We start from the raw sequence: 17,984 nt of genomic DNA on the forward strand, positions 1-17,984 counted from the left end.
ACACAAGAGACTATTGGAAATACCACAGTGATGGCCATTGTCTGTTCTTTCCGGTCTGAGTCATTGCTGTCTTAAAGTCCACTGTCCCACTCCCCACCGAGGGACCCACAATAACGAGTGGCCCCCATCGCACCCCTGGCCCCTGCTCAGTCCTAAACAACGCAATGCTTTGATGGGTTTTCTCCACTGCTTCGAGCACGGGCTGTATTGTAAATATGTCGGCACAGCTTTATTACCCATTAATGAGAGCCATATTTTACATGAAGACTGGGGTGTCGAGGGGGGAGGGCTAATTAGCTTTATAGGCCATCCTGTGTGTAATCTGTAACCTGCTGCTTACGTCTGCTCTTCCTCCTGTATGTGTGTGTGAAATTACATGTATGTGCACTTTTGGAGCGTCACCGTCTGATTTATCATGGCCTTTACCAAAGCTTACGTCTCCAGATTGTGCATGTTTCTATGTGTGTCACTATACATTATGCCTAACTTGCTGGCCTTGTAGAATGATGACTTTAATTATCTATTTGGCCTATTTTCCCACTCTTAAGCTAATGTTCTGTCTCCTCTGCCTCTCAGAGTAAATCAGTGTCGTCGACAGACAGCCAGCCCAACGAAGAGCGCCAGGGCCCGTCTGGAGGGTACAGCTCTTCTCAGGGTGCAGCAGAGGCCAAGAGGAGGCGCTGTGAGGACAAGGAGTCCCTGCCTCCACACTCTTATGTATGCATCTCTATTATTTACTTGCATTGAGGTAGAGTCATTTACTCCTGCCTTTTTACAGAATAATAAGGATTGTAATCCACTGGATTTATATTAAATTTTTTGCTCACTTAGTGACATTTTACGTTGCATAATTTATTTACTCTCTACCTGGTTATGCCACAGCTGCCTTGGTAGACTGATGAAAGTGATGCTTCTTTGGCCCCCGCTGACCATGACCATTCAGCCACTGTAATAGACACTAATGTAAGATGGGTGAAGTGTCTTTCCCAGTGACACAGCAGCATTATGCAAAACTAAACAAAATATTGATATTTAGGCTTTCTGTTTATTAATCCGAGACAATAATCTTCAGCCAAAAAGTGTCACAGAGGACCTAAAAATATCCCATGAAAAACAATTGAATGTGAGGCATGTGTTTTCTGACTGTGTTGTTTACCAAACAAGTTGTCACTGGACATGAGGGATGTGTGCAGACAGTGACATTGCCTGTGACATTTCAGGGCACGCTGGTGTGGGGGCCCAGGGCCAACTGGAGCTGTGTTTGGTTTGGATTGGTCCAATAGGCAAGAGCCGAGAGCCAGAGGCGATGTGATGCCAGAAGAAAAGACAGCCAAGGCAGATAGCTGTAATGAATTAGATGACTGTGTGTTTGCAGTCTTGGGGATTGATTGACAGTGGGAGTCTGTCTGCAAAGATGGCCTCCAGCTAAAACAGTTTGGCATCAGCAACAGCAGTTCAAATCTTCCCATTAGTCCAGTGTGAGAACAAGCACAGATAGTTTCCACTTTGCCAATGTTTTATTTTTTTTCCTCTGTCAAACCGCATTACAGTCCTTCTATCTCCCTGTTTGCCTTTTGCTCTGGTCTACATACATCTCTCTTTCTCTGTCCCTCCCTCTCTTTCTGTCTCTCTCTCTTTTTCTCTTGCTCCCTCTCTTTTGCTCTCTATCACTCTCAATCTCTCTGTTTATCGCTCTATCTCACTCACTCTCCTTTTCTCTCTCTGCCCCCTCACCCTGTCTCTCTCTTTCTCTCTCTCTCTCTCTCTTTCTCTCTCTCTTTCTCTCTGCCTAAATCCTCCACTCCTCTTTTCTTTTCATTTTAAGCCAGCTCTTGTTCCCTCTCTCCTTTCTATTTTCTCTTTTGGACTATGCACATAGCCTTGTTTTGGCTGGGTATAATTAGGTGCTGATGTCACTCTACACCGATGTCAATAGAAATATCAGGCCATGATCACATCAAAGCTCAGTTGCCATGACAACTAAGTGCCATCGTTCTCACCCCAGAAAAACTAAGAGAGGGAGAGATGGAGGAGTGAGAGAGTGACATGGACGGAGGAGAGTGTTTTTATATTTCTGTGAAGAGCCATGTTTGGGTGTATGGCGTGTATGGTGTGCGTATGTGTTAAATGTTGTATATGAACAGACAGAGGCAGGAGGATATCGACATATTGATCCATGCTCACTTGTGCGTGGGCCTCTTTCTTTATTATTCTGTGTGTATAGGTACAGTACATGCCACATCTGCCAACAAAAAAAGCTTAGTTTTAGTCTAATATATATTCACAGAACTTTTCTTTTTCAGGACAGTGATGCGGAAAAGAGTGAAGACAACCTTGTGGTGGATGTCTCAAATGAAGTAAGCGTAACATTTATAATATAGCCTTTTATAGTAAGCCAAAATAAGCATAGCATTGATGTTCTTCACTGTTGGTATCTTATCTGTATTCAAGGTCCTATATTGCGCTAAATTGACTCTTATGAGCTTTAACCCATGTTCAGTGGTGTTACCTTCTCAAAAACATACTTGGAGTTAGAGTCATTTCCAAAACTCAAAATGCCCTGTTCCACCTTGTGATGTCCTGAAGCATTAGTTTTCAAGTTAACAGCTACCTTTACCTTTTTGCTTAGTAGGGCTGAAATAATTCAAATGATTCTAGTGAAATTGTATGAAGTTTAAAGGCAATGTGGAGCACTTCCTGCATTACCACATGACATCACAAAGTGGAAAAGATTGTTTTCCTTTTGAGACAAGAACACAGCCTCAATATGCAAGATTTCTCTGTTAAAAAATTGTGAATGAAATAAAACACAACTCCAGCTATGTTTTTGATGAGGAAACAACATTATAACATAAATGAGAAAATGAGCACAATATAGACCCTTTAGTCTTCAATCCAAAGCATGCCAGTACATACAAGTTGTCAATTACATTTGCTGTTTTCTCACTAAAATATTGATTATTAAGTTTTTGCTTAAGCCACATGCAGTACAATCTGCAGTCTCCAATATGTGTTTTTATCTCTATGTGAAACAAATAAACAGAATTCATTTATTCAGGTCTAGCTATGTACATTGGTATGCTATAGTTTATATCTTCTTTTCCCCTGAGCAGCCTCCACCTCAGCATTAACTCACCCTTTCACTTTTTCTTTCCGCTGTGGGATAAAAATATTAGTCACTCACAAACTCTTACTTTGCTCTCCCTCACACAGCTAGGGTCTTGTGCAAAACCTCCACACAGCTGCTTCACAAAATACCTACAAATACCTTTTATCCACCTAAGTCTGACACACTATGGCCCACACATGAATGAAGCAAGAATCCAGTGAAAGCAGGCACCTGTTACTGAGTGGGAAATAAACTTATTAGGTAAACATGTTGTTGCCAAGTTGGTGTTAATAAATAGAAAATAATGACTAGAGCCAATTTTTTTTTACGCTGTAACCACCAAAACTAAAAAACAAAAAAAAACAAAAAATGTAATCAAAGTTATATGTGACAAGTAGGAGAAGGATGCCTCGTGTGGTCAAGTCCAATAGAGGAACTAGATAGTATAGTTTTTGATAGATACAGTAGCTACTACTGCTTTGATAATCTACCTTCCTTAACACTATCACTACTACTATTTATTTCAGGATGTAATTTATTTGGTGATAGTTATTCAAGAAAAACATTTTAAAAAGCTGAACTTGTATATTTGTGTAGGCTGTATCAGTGGTAATCCTACACTACCAGTCATAAGTTTGGACTCACTGTCTCAGTCAGTGTTTTTTTTTTCTATATGCTTACTGCTTTTGACCTTTTATATACATACAGAAAACATCAAATATATGAAGTAAGATATATGGAATTATGTAACATAAAAAATTAGTTAAATAACTCTACTAAATATAGAAAAAAATAAATAGTAGAATTATTTAACTTTTTTGCTTTACTAAATAATTCCATATTTTTTGCTTCATATATTTGGTGTCTTCTGTAAACTATAGAAAAAAAACACAGATTGAGACGGTGATTCCAAAGTTTTCACCGGTAGTGTATGTCTGACAATAGATTCACCTTTTGTCCTTTGCATAACTCTGCCTGTATATGTCACTTCTGTCTAAATGATAGAGAATGACCCCTAAATTGTAATCCAAAGCTTTAATTATACTGTCTTATATAATTTATTTGGGTAATTGTTTCAACTCTACACTTTCAACGTTGTATTTTGTGACTAGCTTAATTTAGTGCTTTTAATATGGGGTGTAGTAACCTTGGTTTGTGTGAGCTGAGTTGTAGAGTGTGTACAGAGTCAGAAGGTACTACTCTAATACAGCTTTCTCCTGCACTTTCTGTATGAGCAAGATGAACTGCTATTACACTCATTATCAATCAGTGTTTTTTTTTGTTTTTTTTCAAAGCGGCATCATAAAACATCTTCAGTTTTTTGGCTTTGTCTTCATAGTTCCCCTCAGTGTGTTCCTTTGCACTTCCATTCACTAATTAGATAACCACAGTCTTGTTCATTTAATGTATGCAAAGCCCTTTATGCCCATGGACTATTTAATATTTTCAGGATTTTATGCAGTGAGCCAAAATAGGTCTTATCTAACCTATTTTTGATATTGCATACAAAGGCTGAGGCAGACCATGTATGATTTTAAAACCCTTGCAATTGGGAACAAGAAAAGAATGAGAATGTGTGTAATGGAAAAATAAACAGGAGGGTCTCTGGTGAATTCTCTAGCGCTGTTTCCAATCAGCTAGTTCTTAATTTAATGCCAAACTTTTGAGGTAATTTGTGAATGCTATTTCAAAAAAGGAGTTTGCAAATTGTACTGAAAAGTAAGCTTCAATACTGAGACTAAAAACAAAAGCACATTTTAGCACTATTTTCATAGATTTGCTAAATATTTTTTGATTATTGGGATGAGTGTCAAAGCCCACCCCTGCGGTCTGAGTATTAATTCACACATTCACAAAGGCTTATTTGTCATCACCTAAAATAATAATGCCTTGCACTTTATAGACTTGTTGATGTCTCTCAAAGCACTGCATTATTCATTCAGTCCATACAGTCTGGTAGTAAGCTACTTCTGTAGTCACAGCTGCCTTGGAGAATATATTGTATATATTGATGGACATGGCTAACTCACGAGCCGTCGCGCTCCAAATATGAAGTTTGCATGCGGACTCTTCTGGCTCCTACTGACCCTGACTCCCATTGACTTGCATTAGAATATAGTCGTCCCTGTGTCTGTAACTGCTGCAATGAGCATTGTCATTTTGGTCTTAAAGTGTTCGTATTAACCCTCTTTACATATTCCTGTTTGTTTTTATTTCACTATTTTGTTCAGTAAAAAAAGTTCTTCTCAATCACTCTCACACACACCACATACAAGGCAAGGTAAGTGAAGTGTCTTTCGACAAAATATTTTGTGCACTTTGAATCTACTCACTGACATTGAAGCTCTTGAAGTCACTTAAGCATCTCTGGTCTCCATCTCCACTACATGTTGAATGCTGAATGCTGCTGAAGCTGGGTCAAGAAACTCAACACAGATGGGCAGGGGAAGCAATGTCAGACAATAAAATTCTCAAACAAACATTGGTGTCATAAGGAGCCACTGAAATATCATATGTTACAAAATAAGTACAACTGAAAATGTCAATGTCAAGATAAAAGGATTTTAAAAAGCCATCCCAAGGACATGTCTGAGGATCTCTTTGTGAATATGAAACACAGTAAAATGTGGTGGAACTGTCAAAGACCATATTACCATGAGCTCCAAATGCTTCAAGGGTGAATGAGCCAAACTAAAAGCATTGCATTTTGTTTTCCTTTTATTTCCTATTATTCATTCAGGAGCCAAACTCTCCAGCAGGCAGCCCTCCTCATTCTCCACACGGGAACGGCTTAGACCGGGCCCCCACTCTTCGGAAAGAGATGCCTGGCTCCTCAGGCACAGATGCCCCCACCACCCCAAACCCACGTAGCCCTACCCCCGGGAAGGCCAAGGACCCTGCACAGGTGAGATAAGGCATTCCTGAAATGGACTCACCTGCATACATTAAAATGCCCCTCTGTGTTTCCAGGTCTTTCTGTGAAAATTTCACATTTTGTTTTATATTTGTGTGCAGATGGACAAATCGCAGTCTCCATTGTCCAAGTCAGGTACCCCCTCCCCGTCCCATCGTGAGGCTCTTACTCCAGGGGCCCCGGGAGCTCCTGGTCCCAGCACGTCCTGCCTTCGCCTGGTCAGCAAAGCAGCTTCAGCTGCTGACCCGCTCGGTGAGAGCCTCCGGGTTACATGTTAAAACACACTTCTGAACAAGATGCACTAGACTGTTTTTCATTGACCACACGATAAAAGAGATAAATGCACTTGTCTGGCTTTATTGCTTGTAATACAATGGGTTTTGTACCTTGAACTCCCCTGTCCTCTGTGCCAATCATTGAGCCTTTATATTTTCCCATTTTCTCATTGACACTGTAACATGAAGGTGACCCTGACCCTGACTAGACTAGTGATATTGTTATTGTAGATTATATCATCTACTTTTCTCTCTAGATAAAAGGAATTGAAAGATGAAATAGTTTCCTTTGAGTTGCTTCCTTTGTGACAGTGATTTGATGTTCCTCCTTCCTTCTCTATTCCCTGTGCCCTGCCCCAGCCCTGCGCAGCCCCATGTCTGTACCCCCTGGTTCATACCCGGCTCATTTTGGGGTGGTGTCCCACGCAGGACTCAATGGGGAGCTGGCCAGTCCAGGAGGTTTTGGAGGGCCTTTGACTCTGTCCCCACAGATCAGTGCAGCAGCCAGTGCCTACTCACGGAGCCCGATGGTGAGTAGAGGCAGTCAGATGATCTAAGTTTGTGTGTAATTGTTGATTTTAAAAGATTTATTGGTCTTATATAGCCATTGGTCTCGCATTCAGATTTTATCTGAACTAGTTCAGCATAAAAAGGATTATAGGACCATTTTGTTTGTCCATTGTTTTATTGAAGTATTGTGTGGAGTTATATTTTGAACAATCTCACCTTTGTTGAAGCTTGTACAGGCAGCTACAGCTCCCATAGGACTTCCACATACCTGAGCCTCAGGGCAGGATGTTCACTGCAGAGCCTCATTCACCACCATGTCACCTGTCTGGGGAAATGCTCACAACATCACTTATATTGTCTGTACACATTGCACCACATACAGTATAGCAACCTCTTAGCCATTCTTGTTTCAACCAAAAAGCAAGATACAGTGTACTACTTTACAAATCTCTCTGTAATGGAAAACAGTTAGATTCATGTTTTGATTCATGACTAATATATTTGTCATTCAGGTTGCTTATGATTCTCGAGCTCATTTGAGGGCGCCTGGGTTATCCTCCTCCCTACCTGGTGCTTCAGGAGGAAAGCCGTAAGTATTAAAAAAAAAATAACATGGTTGCAAGTAAGCTTTCTATATAAATAGGCCTGTCATGATAATTACTATATATCAACTTATCATTCAATATATGATAGCTAGAACAATTTTTATCATCTGCATATTTTTGTTGCAACAGTGTGGAGGTTTCTGCTATTTTTTATGTATTATGGTAAGACCAAAGGGATGAAAAGTCACTTTCAGGACTAATTATTGGTTCTTCCTGCTATTTATTTATTGTAGCTCAGACTTGTTAATAATACTGTATTTTAAAAAATGGTCCTATCCTGCTTTATTTTTATTGTATCAGTGGCACAAAGTAATTTCAGTATTATTCGTGATATATCGTGATATTTCTCTGTAGCACTATATCGTGCTTCAAAAAGTGTTATTGTGGCTGGCCTATATAAATACACGATTACAGTATAGCATCTCCTATGCATGTTTACATAGAGAATCAATCACACACATCTTGCCTGTTCCAGAAAAGCATTGTTTATGTCATTCGCAGCAAAGTAGCAAATCATTCTAGCAGTGCTAATTTGAAATCAAAACACTGCCTTGGCTTCCAGTGGCTACAGTATTGATCAGCCATTAGCAACAGCACACTGACTCTGGCTAAACATGCCTTACCTCTGTTCCTTAGTAATCTTAATCACTACTACTTACATTCCTATCAAGTAGAAACAACAGAAAGAATGTATTTCCTACATGGTTCATACTTTCACTCGCATGTTTGTTGCTGCTGTTTAGCGATATCTTGTTAGGTTTTTAACAAATCACATCTCAAGCTGTTCATATACTGTATAGCCTATAGCCCTTATGTAAATTTAAGTGCCATAACTTCATGAAGAATGCACAGCTAAACAGACGTTTTCTATATATGCAGTAGTGTATAGGCCTTCTCTAACCCCTCTATCATCCAAAATGCAAAGCAGCCATGAGCCACAACCCCCACCGCAGCAGTGTTCATGATCAGCCACCTCAGCCTCTCCATGTTCTTTCCAACCATCACCAGTGTAACACCTTTTATAAGTTTATCACAATACTTTTCCTTCATCCAATTTTTAATATCTTAACTGCACCTTGTTCATTTGTCATTTCTTGTCTCTCTAGGCCTGTCACGATAACAAATTTTGAAGTTAATATAAACATTAAACAATAATTTATGCCACTGACTCAATAACCCTTTAGCAGCATCATGCCTCTGTTCTAAATGTGCAATATTGGTAAACATGAACTGCAGTAAATAAATAGCAGAATTAAACACTTAATGTAAGTTTGCATCTGTAATGAGTCATAAAAGTTATTAATTAAACTTTTTACATCTTAAATCTTATCATATAGCCAAAAAATAAACAAACATTTCCCCATTGTAAAAATCGTACACACGATAAATACTGACCCCCAAAAAACATCATTCCAATGTTAAGTCAATATAATAATTGTTGTAATAGACCTGTGTCTCTCCTTATTGAATTTCTGCCTATACTGCTGTTCCTTACCTGTTCACTGTGCCCACCTTTCCAGAGCATACTCGTTCCATGTGAGTGCAGATGGGCAGATGCAGCCTGTGCCCTTCCCCCCTGATGCCCTGCTGGGCCCGGGGATCCCTCGACATGCGCGGCAGATCCACACCCTGAGTCACGGAGAGGTGGTGTGTGCGGTCACCATCAGCACCTCCACCCGCCATGTCTACACCGGAGGCAAGGGCTGCGTCAAGGTGTGGGACATCAGCCAACCGGGCAGCAAGAGCCCCATGGCACAGCTCGACTGCTTGGTGAGGATAAGAGGACTGGTCTTTGGTTTGTGTTTCAGGGACAAGAAACTGCAGATATTGCATTCCAACATAAAGTTTCCACAAAAACTACAGATTTATATTAAGCTTATGAAATATTATGAAACGATATATTTATCTTAACTTACAATGATTATTTTAAAAAAATAAACTTTTTTCCTTACTTTTTTTTTACACAAAAGAATTGCAGTTTCTTTTAATATTACCATGTGGACCTTAAAAACGATTCAAAATCAAATTTTATTTTTTTTTATACTAGCTTTAGCATTGATTTGTATCGATACTTTCGACAACTCTAGACCCAGACCTGAGATACACATTTTATTTGTCTCAGACATAAGATAATACTATTAATATTTGTCTTTTAACTAGAACCGAGACAACTACATTCGTTCCTGTAAAATTCTTCCTGACGGGCGAACTTTAATAGTTGGTGGTGAGGCCAGTACACTGTCCATCTGGGATCTGGCCACACCCACTCCTCGCATCAAGGCGGAGCTTACGTCATCTGCTCCTGCCTGCTACGCTCTGGCCATCTCCCCTGACAACAAAGTGTGCTTCTCCTGCTGCAGTGACGGCAACATCGTGGTCTGGGACCTGCACAACCAGACTCTCGTCAGGTGAGACAGGAGAGGACAAACTCAAACTATTTATAGAAAAGATACTGGTTCTGGCTCTACTAAAAAGGGAGGTAGAATGGTGGCAGGTTAGAGATGCATTTAATAAGCAGCAAAAAGACAAAGGGAAAAGTCAGGGGAGGATTTTAGATAAGAAAGGAGGGAATAACAAAGTCAAGCATGTGGAGATATTTGTGTGTCACCAAAAGTATTTCTATGTCTCTTCCCACAGACAGTTCCAGGGCCACACAGATGGAGCGAGCTGCATTGATATCTCTAATGACGGCACCAAACTGTGGACGGGCGGACTGGACAACACTGTCCGCTGCTGGGACCTCCGAGAGGGACGCCAGCTCCAGCAGCACGACTTCACCTCACAGGTGTGCACTCACCAACCAGCAGCAAAACTAATGCATTTTTTACACTTAAATTGTCTAGAAATAGTGCTTTACATAGTTCACCTTGTACCGACCCGTCCGCTTCTTTATATCTTTTTTTCATTCTTTCCCTCTCTTTTAATCTTGATATTTCCTCTAGCCCTGTTAAGCGCACCTCCCTCTGTCATCACCACTATCCCCTCTGCTCCTTCCTCCACTATTGCGTTTTTGTTTTCACTTCTATCTCTTCACTTGATCATTGACTCTCCCTTCTTCTTTTCCTGTTGTGGTTGTCTTTGTTGTTATTCTTATCTCACGCCCCCTTTTGGCCTGCTTTGCTTGTGCAGATCTTCTCCCTGGGCTACTGTCCCACGGGTGAGTGGCTGGCTGTGGGAATGGAGAGCAGTAATGTGGAAGTCCTTCATGTCTCCAAACCTGACAAGTACCAGCTGCACCTCCACGAGAGCTGTGTCCTCTCTCTAAAGTTCGCCTACTGCGGTACGTACAAAAATCACTATACCTGTACACTGAACAAATGATAATAGATAACTAGTTTTCAGCATTGACTTTCATTAAGAAGTCTTCAAACGAGTTATGTTTATAGTGCTTGAACTGACTTCTTTACAATGACAGAAGTTACTGATTAGCCTTAGGAATTAGTGAGATATCAAAATAACATTTTAGTTTGTATCTGATCTGATTTATAAAAGTTACAGATTGGACTTAATTTGTTTCACCAGGCAAATGGTTCGTGAGCACAGGTAAAGACAATCTGTTGAATGCATGGAGGACACCTTATGGAGCCAGCATATTCCAGGTGAGAAACTTGTATTTAATAATGCTTATACAACATTTACAAATATATTCTGTCTGTATTTTGGGAACAGCAAAGTCATCTTCTTAACCAGGATGAATAATTGTCAAAGCTACCTCCTGTTCCGGCATACAAAAATGAAGGTGTAATAAACAAAGCAGTGTGCATGTGTCTGAGGGTATCTGCAACATTGTGGGGACTAAATCTGTGCACACAGGAACCTGCCTCCCTGGTGACTAGTGATGTGACATTTGTGAGCAAGTTGGCTCTTATGAACGGTTCCTTAATGCGAACAGTTGGAACTGAATTGTTTTCTTTCAGATTTTTATGCATTTTTACACTGATTAACCCAGATCCAGCATAAGAATCAGCACAGAAACCAAGTAGGCAATATGAGTGACGGCTTTGTACTACAACATGGTATCATAATAACAGTTAGTTTTTAAATTATTATTATTGTAGTGCAATGTTTTATTTAGATTATGCATACTTTTAATGGGTAAACACACTTCCACTCTTACTTTGAATCATTTCTTAGCCTTGGTCATTTATGTGATTAATTTGTTGTTAAAATTAGTTCTCACAATGGCTTCTGTCATATAAATAAATATTAAAAGAGGCAATATTTTGAAGGGTTCTTTGAAATGAATGGATCCACAAGATTTGAATCCCATTAGAGAGCCGAAATCCCACTCTACAAAAATCAGGTCCCCGTGACATGAATCCTATTTTTAGATCAACAACATGATTTAAGTGCAGATATAAATGATGAAAATAAGTCAGGTTAGCGTTTACATTAAGGTTAGGCAAGTAGAATCAAAGGTTTAAGTTAGGATTGGTCTCCAGGAAATGAATGTAAGTCAATGTAATGTCCCCAGAAGACATATAGATGTGCTGAGTGTGCGCGTGTGTGCTGGTTGTATTGGAGTTGGTGTGGGCAGTGGGGTTGGCAGATCCCGTCTCCCGGCAGACTGGGAAGAGAATGCTGGCTATCCTGCTTTGTTATCTCAATGCCAAGAGTCTCCCTGTGCCAAACTCATCACAATGTTATACGGGCACCCTCCTCTCTCTCTCTCTGTCTCTCTCTCTTCTTCTTTCTGTCTCTTCCCCTCTCTCTGTCTCTCTCTCCTCTTTTTTCTCTCTCATTCTCTCTTCTGCTCTTTCTCCCCATTTCTCTCTTTCCCTCTCGATCTCTGTTACTCGTTTACATATTTTGGAGCTTTTGTCCCATGCACATTTCATCCCCCTCTGTTTACTGTCCATTGCTTCGCTTTGTGCCTCATATCTTTCCCTAATCTATCTCCACCCTTGTATTTTCTTGTCCTATTTTTCACTCTCCTCCTTTCATCATCTTTTTATATCATGCATTATCTTTTACTACTTCTTTTATTGCAGCTCACTTTTATCACCCTGGCTAAAATAGGCTTTATGTGCAGTAATGCTAATGCTGCATTATTTATTTAAGATTTCCTTAGCAACGCAGGGAGATTGAATATTCGGCTTTTATGACCAAATAACAATGGCATTCAGTTCGTTTTCTTTCACATGTGTGAATACTTAATGAAAAGAGAATGTGAAAAAAAGGATTTATGATTCTACATCGCCAAACTTCCAGTGCACCTGCTCTCTGTTGTATTTATAGCACAGGATGGTGATATTGGATGAAACTACCTAAAAACAAAGGCAACTTAGTAGTGTTGTCATGATGTTAAAATTTCAAACTTGATTTTGATAGGAATAGGCTCGATACCGACAATACCGTTCAATACCACAATGATCTTTTTTAGACAATAGACATTGCCAACACAAAATAAAATTTTACATTTCTTTAAAATACCGTGTGGTTTTGAACTAGCTGAAAATCCTCATAAAACTGTTCAGGAAAGGTCAAATGTTCTCTTTTATGTGATTGTTTCAGTATTGATACTTGTTCAAATGAGTATCTAGTTTTGATACTAGTTTTAGTGTCAATTACTATCAGATTTTTGAAACTTTTGACAACCTTACAACCTTGACACATGTATAGAGTGCAGACTACCACAAAGGCACTGGCCCTGTCTGCAGTTCTTAATAATTTGTCCAGGATGCTTAGTTTAGAAAGTAAGCGCTCTTCTCTCTTCATTCAGTTTCTCAAATTCTGATCCCTTGTGGTTCTGGAGTTCCTTCGACCCTGTCCTGCAATTGGAAATACAGTTATGCAAAATCAACAACCAGTATCACAGAAAATATAGATTCACTGATTAATTAAAATTAAATTTGTGTACTAGCTATAGTCGTTTATCCAGGAGACTTTTTGGACTGCTGCGCCTTCTAGCTCCAACTCTGAGGAGCATTAAATCTCAGGGCAGCTCTTTTATATCTTTTATCTCTTGGTCACTTTCCAAACTCATCCTTTTGGCCTGTCATAATGGACCTCCCTTGCGAACGCCCTTCCTCCCGACATCCTTTTTCTTGGTATAATATTAGGAATCCTGTGTGAAATGGTCTCTTACCGGCAGCTCGGTGATTGACAGCTCTGCCGCGCTACAGGCAAAAATGGAGCTAGGAGGGAGGAGGCGCAGGGGCTAAGGGAGCGGGTGAAGGAGCTGACACAAGGCAAGGGAGTGTGGGAAGAGGAGAGACAGGATAGAAGTAAAGGTAGCTTCAGATCCTTTTAAAGCCAGGTGCCCCGGTCCTGCTTCAAACACCAGAGTGTAGAACAGAGAAACCCAAGACTTTGCGTTTTGTAGCCCTTCAGTGATGCTTAAAGTCGCATTTAATGAGCCTCGATCTCTCTGGGAAATAAAGAGCACAAGACAAATGACTCAGCATCCGCTGTCATGTTTTTTTAAATAATTGCAGCTTGTTTTTTCAAATTCAAATATGTCCTGTATGATTGAGGCGGTGAGTCATATCTGTGCTAACCATTGTGTGTTCTTCGTCTTTGTGTCCTGTCTCAGTCCAAGGAGTCATCGTCTGTGTTGAGCTGCGACGTCTCCCCTGACGACAAGTACATAGTGACAGGCTCGGGGGATAAGAAGGCCACAGTGTACGAGGTGGTGTACTGAGGAGCAGAGGCAGGAACAGACTCACTGTGGAATTCTGTTTGTATTTTCTGGACGCTCCTTTTCTCATCGCATCGGCAGAAGTCTCGGCTCAGCTCTCAAAGAACCGAATCTCTCTGACCTTCAACCTGCTTTTCATCACCCTTTTGCTGTGATATAAGCTACTGCAGAAGCGCCCAAATCCCACCCACCCTTTCCCACCTTGTTAGCAGCCAGATAAGAAGGACAAAGAGCGTGATAAAAGTAGGGCTGGAAAAGACCAAAAACGAGTGGGGAAAGCCATAGGAAGGAAGTGGAATTAGAGGTAAGAATAAGGAGAAGAGGAGGAGGAGGGTAATTATGGCTGTTTCCTGATTAAGAGCTCAGAGGAGGGAGGCCCCTAGAGGAGGCACTGTGGGAGCGTCAGCCAGCAGCACTGATACCACACAATCGATTCATTAGGCAGACAGTGCAGTGCGTAATGAGGGCGCCGCCACAGCACGCTCTCCCCAGTGACGAGCGCAGGGAGGCGGGGACACTGTACACACTTACTACATACACACACTTGCATGATAGACAAGAGATGTTGTGAAGGGCATATGGGACCCTTGAACAGAATACTGAAAAATAGCCTATTACTCTGGGAGTTAAAGGTGCGCTGTGTAACTTCTTTTGTAGAGGGTTACACCACTTGCTTTGTCTGGAATGTTACGGGTCAGAAAGCATTTCAATTCATTAAAGTATGATAATTATTTTCATAACATTTAACCATTACAGTCATAAAATAATAATAATAAAATAGAGTACATGTCAGCATTTTAAGGTAGGAAAGGAATGTTACATTTTAAACAATAATTCTTGAAAGCATGCGCAAAATTAATAGCTTTTCTAATATTTTCCTCATTGATGGAGGTGAAGAGCTTCTCTGCTGTTTTAGCACCATAGAAGAAGACTTGGATATGTTTAAAAAAAACACTGGCTCTGTGTAATGGGAAGAAAGTCATTACTTAGAGCTCTTTGACCACTAATGGGAAAAAAGAAGCCGTAATTACCTCTGCAATGTTGATTTTAGAAAGGGGGTTTAAGGTTGCTTTATTTTTGTTCCATTTACCTTCTCAAACCGACCAATTATTATTATATACATGCAATGGAGTTTTCCTATAAAGAAGCAGCCTTAATGTCTATAGTACACAGCAAGTTTTTAGCACAGCCACAGCCCGCACAGTACCTTTTGTTCAAATCAGTATGCTAATAGTAAGTAGTAAATGTCATTTCCAGCGCACACACTTGGATAGGCCCCAGAGGAACAGAGAGAAACACACACACACACAAACACGCACAAACACACACCCAATTAAACATTCATGGCACTGCTCCTCGTCTCTCTGCTTAATATCTATTTTATTTCGCTTCGACAAAGGCAGCGTCTAATGAGCCTCACAGTCAATGGGAACCTCGGAGGGCCCAGAGACACAAACAGAGCACATCAGGAGCTGTTGCCTCTAATTCCTCGTGACTGTTCTGACGCTTGGCTGCTCCCCCCCCTCTCACTTAAAAGGTACTGTCATCCATATACTGTAGCAACAAGGTCGACAATAATAATCACCTAGCTGCCATCAAACAACAAAGAATAACACATGTCTTTCACTATCAATTAGACCTGCACAAGTATTATTTGGCTTTATTTGGGTGGGTTAACAGACTCAGTTTCAACTTAGATGATTACAATATACTGGAACTAAAACAAGACAAAAAAGATTGCCAGTGAATATACATTAATTTTAATCACAGCACAACTGTTTTTATTAGATTAATGTACAAAGCTCAGTGTCATATTTAGGGGCATAACACCATTGCCATAGAAACAGTGGTGGAAGAAGCACTCAATTTTGTTAAAAGTACAGATACCAGAGCAAAGAAATGCTCAAGTAAAAGTATCGCATGAAAAAAACTACTCAAGTAAAAGTATTTTTTATTTAACTACCCATTTAAAAATGTACTTAAAGAGTTAAAAATAAAAGTATTTGATGCAGATGTTGAGATCTAATAAAACTTCAAATGTAGTGATTTTTATACAGATTTGTGCTGAATTTTGTTCGACAGAAATAATTTAATCAACCTTTTTGTTCTAGCTGTTTTTATTTGAATATTTGTTGTTATATTTTTGTTTGCTCAAATTTTGAACATGTTAAAAATAAACCCTCAGCCTTGTCAGCTGGCCTTGCATGATAATAAAAAATACTTTTACTCTTCAGTCCTGCTCAAAAATGTAGTAGAGTAGAAAGTACTGATACCTGCTCTCAAATGTAGTGAAGTAAAATTAAGAAGTATTCACTTTCAAATTGACTTAAGATACAGATACATAAAAATATAGTACATGTCATGTTCCACCACTGAATACAAACTGAGAATTTGTTTTGATATGCAGTGGATGAATCTTATTTAAACAAAGGCCTTCTCATATCATTTTTTAAACATTTTATGAATTTTATAAGCATTGTTTCAGGTTGTAGATATGTATATGACATGCTCCGTATTAGGGTGGGTCTGGGCTGACTACAGTCTATGGGACATATTATAACGCAGGCGGGGAAAACACTCTCTTCTTTTCTTTTTGCCAGGCCTCCTTCAGTTTGATTAATGCCCTTGTATCCTTGGTGACAGACAGATGATGTGAAGATGATTTAATTTTTTTCCCCGCCGTATTGAGTACTATGTTCCTTCCTTTTGGCTCGTAACTAAATGTGTACAGTATTTCAGTTCAGTCTTCAGTGCTGCAGGCATAGGTCTACACAATTCATCCAGGTTGAGCCGTCTGTTCTCCTCTGCATGTGTTCACTGCAAAGTATGGTCAGTATTCATATGAGAGTTTAGTGTAAAAATAAACTGTGCATCAAACTTCATGTAAGCTCACAGGTTTACTAGTGAAATTACTTTGAAACTAAACTCAAATACCAAGTATAGGTCTATACTTTGTTTATGTCATGAAAACAGTGGAAACTGTACTTAAACATATGTTGGTTCATTATCGTGGGAGGGGTTATGATTGTTATTCTTTCCAGAAGTTTTACATGCTATCCACACAAAATATTTTTACATTTCAGAACATTTGATACTCAACATTTTTACATATCACTAACAAATATCTATAAGGGACTTGTACAATGGGTGAAAAAGAATAATGAAGAGGAATCCAGTGTACAGTTGAAAAGGTTTGCCTGCCTCTCTCCCTGTCTGCCTATAGGTTCAGCAGACTTCTCCTCACACAAGCTTGTATACTCTGAATGACGCTGTATAATGGCTATGCATCTGTTGGTATAGCGTGAGTTTTTTGGACATTGTATTTGATACTTTTCATTGTAACGTCTGTCCGCTGCCTGTGCTTTCACATCTATTAAGACTTTTTAAGTTTTCTTTTACAAGCCAAGGAACTTTGATTTAATTGCACTGTGTCTTCCCTCCTGATGCGTTCCCCATGTGCTGTACATGAAAAAATGTGTGTAAAAAATAAACCAAACTTCCTTTCACTTGGCCAGAGTGTGGTGCAGTCTTTATTACAAACACATTGAAAAGGTCCAAAGCACAGAGGACTTTATTCACCAGGTGTGTTTGAAAATTGCTTTTTGAGTGATTTGTACATTCCTTCTTTATCCTGAGAGCACAAATAAATGTGAATCATTTTAACTTACCGAATATGTTTCTTGGCCTTCATACCTTGCCACATAAATACAATAGATATAAATGCGTTTTGTTAAGCCTGGCCAGGTCTAAACTACTTGAAGAATTTAAGATACACTGAAAAAAGCGTTTGGCTAAAGCAACATACTATACTTTAGTTGCTTACATAGAGCTTACATTTCAACTAGTGCGGTATTGTAAAATGTGTTTTTCAAGTTTACTGAATTCCTCCAAAACCAGTTGGATTTTGAAAGCTGATCATTAACACAGCAAG

General features: G+C 39.6%; 1 protein-coding gene across 1 annotated transcript in view; it reads left to right on the forward strand.

Annotated features, from left to right (window-relative positions):
• The window catches only part of tle2b (TLE family member 2, transcriptional corepressor b), a 53,221-nt gene extending 35,658 nt beyond the window's left edge, over positions 1-17,563 (forward strand). Inside the window, exons 9-20 of the mRNA XM_055164438.1 lie at positions 577-717; positions 2,304-2,357; positions 5,850-6,014; positions 6,125-6,275; positions 6,659-6,828; positions 7,321-7,397; positions 8,934-9,183; positions 9,574-9,821; positions 10,051-10,198; positions 10,543-10,693; positions 10,936-11,012; positions 13,949-17,563. Of these exons, the coding sequence (XP_055020413.1) occupies positions 577-717; positions 2,304-2,357; positions 5,850-6,014; positions 6,125-6,275; positions 6,659-6,828; positions 7,321-7,397; positions 8,934-9,183; positions 9,574-9,821; positions 10,051-10,198; positions 10,543-10,693; positions 10,936-11,012; positions 13,949-14,056 (1,740 nt within the window). The 3' untranslated portion in view covers positions 14,057-17,563. The remainder of the gene's footprint in view (positions 1-576; positions 718-2,303; positions 2,358-5,849; positions 6,015-6,124; positions 6,276-6,658; positions 6,829-7,320; positions 7,398-8,933; positions 9,184-9,573; positions 9,822-10,050; positions 10,199-10,542; positions 10,694-10,935; positions 11,013-13,948) is intronic.
• Positions 17,564-17,984: the final 421 nt, after the last annotated feature.

The sequence above is a fragment of the Boleophthalmus pectinirostris genome, unplaced genomic scaffold, assembly GCF_026225935.1.
Source record: "Boleophthalmus pectinirostris isolate CB_2022bp ecotype Guang Dong unplaced genomic scaffold, ASM2622593v1 HiC_scaffold_7, whole genome shotgun sequence".
Lineage (NCBI taxonomy): Eukaryota > Metazoa > Chordata > Actinopteri > Gobiiformes > Gobiidae > Boleophthalmus > Boleophthalmus pectinirostris.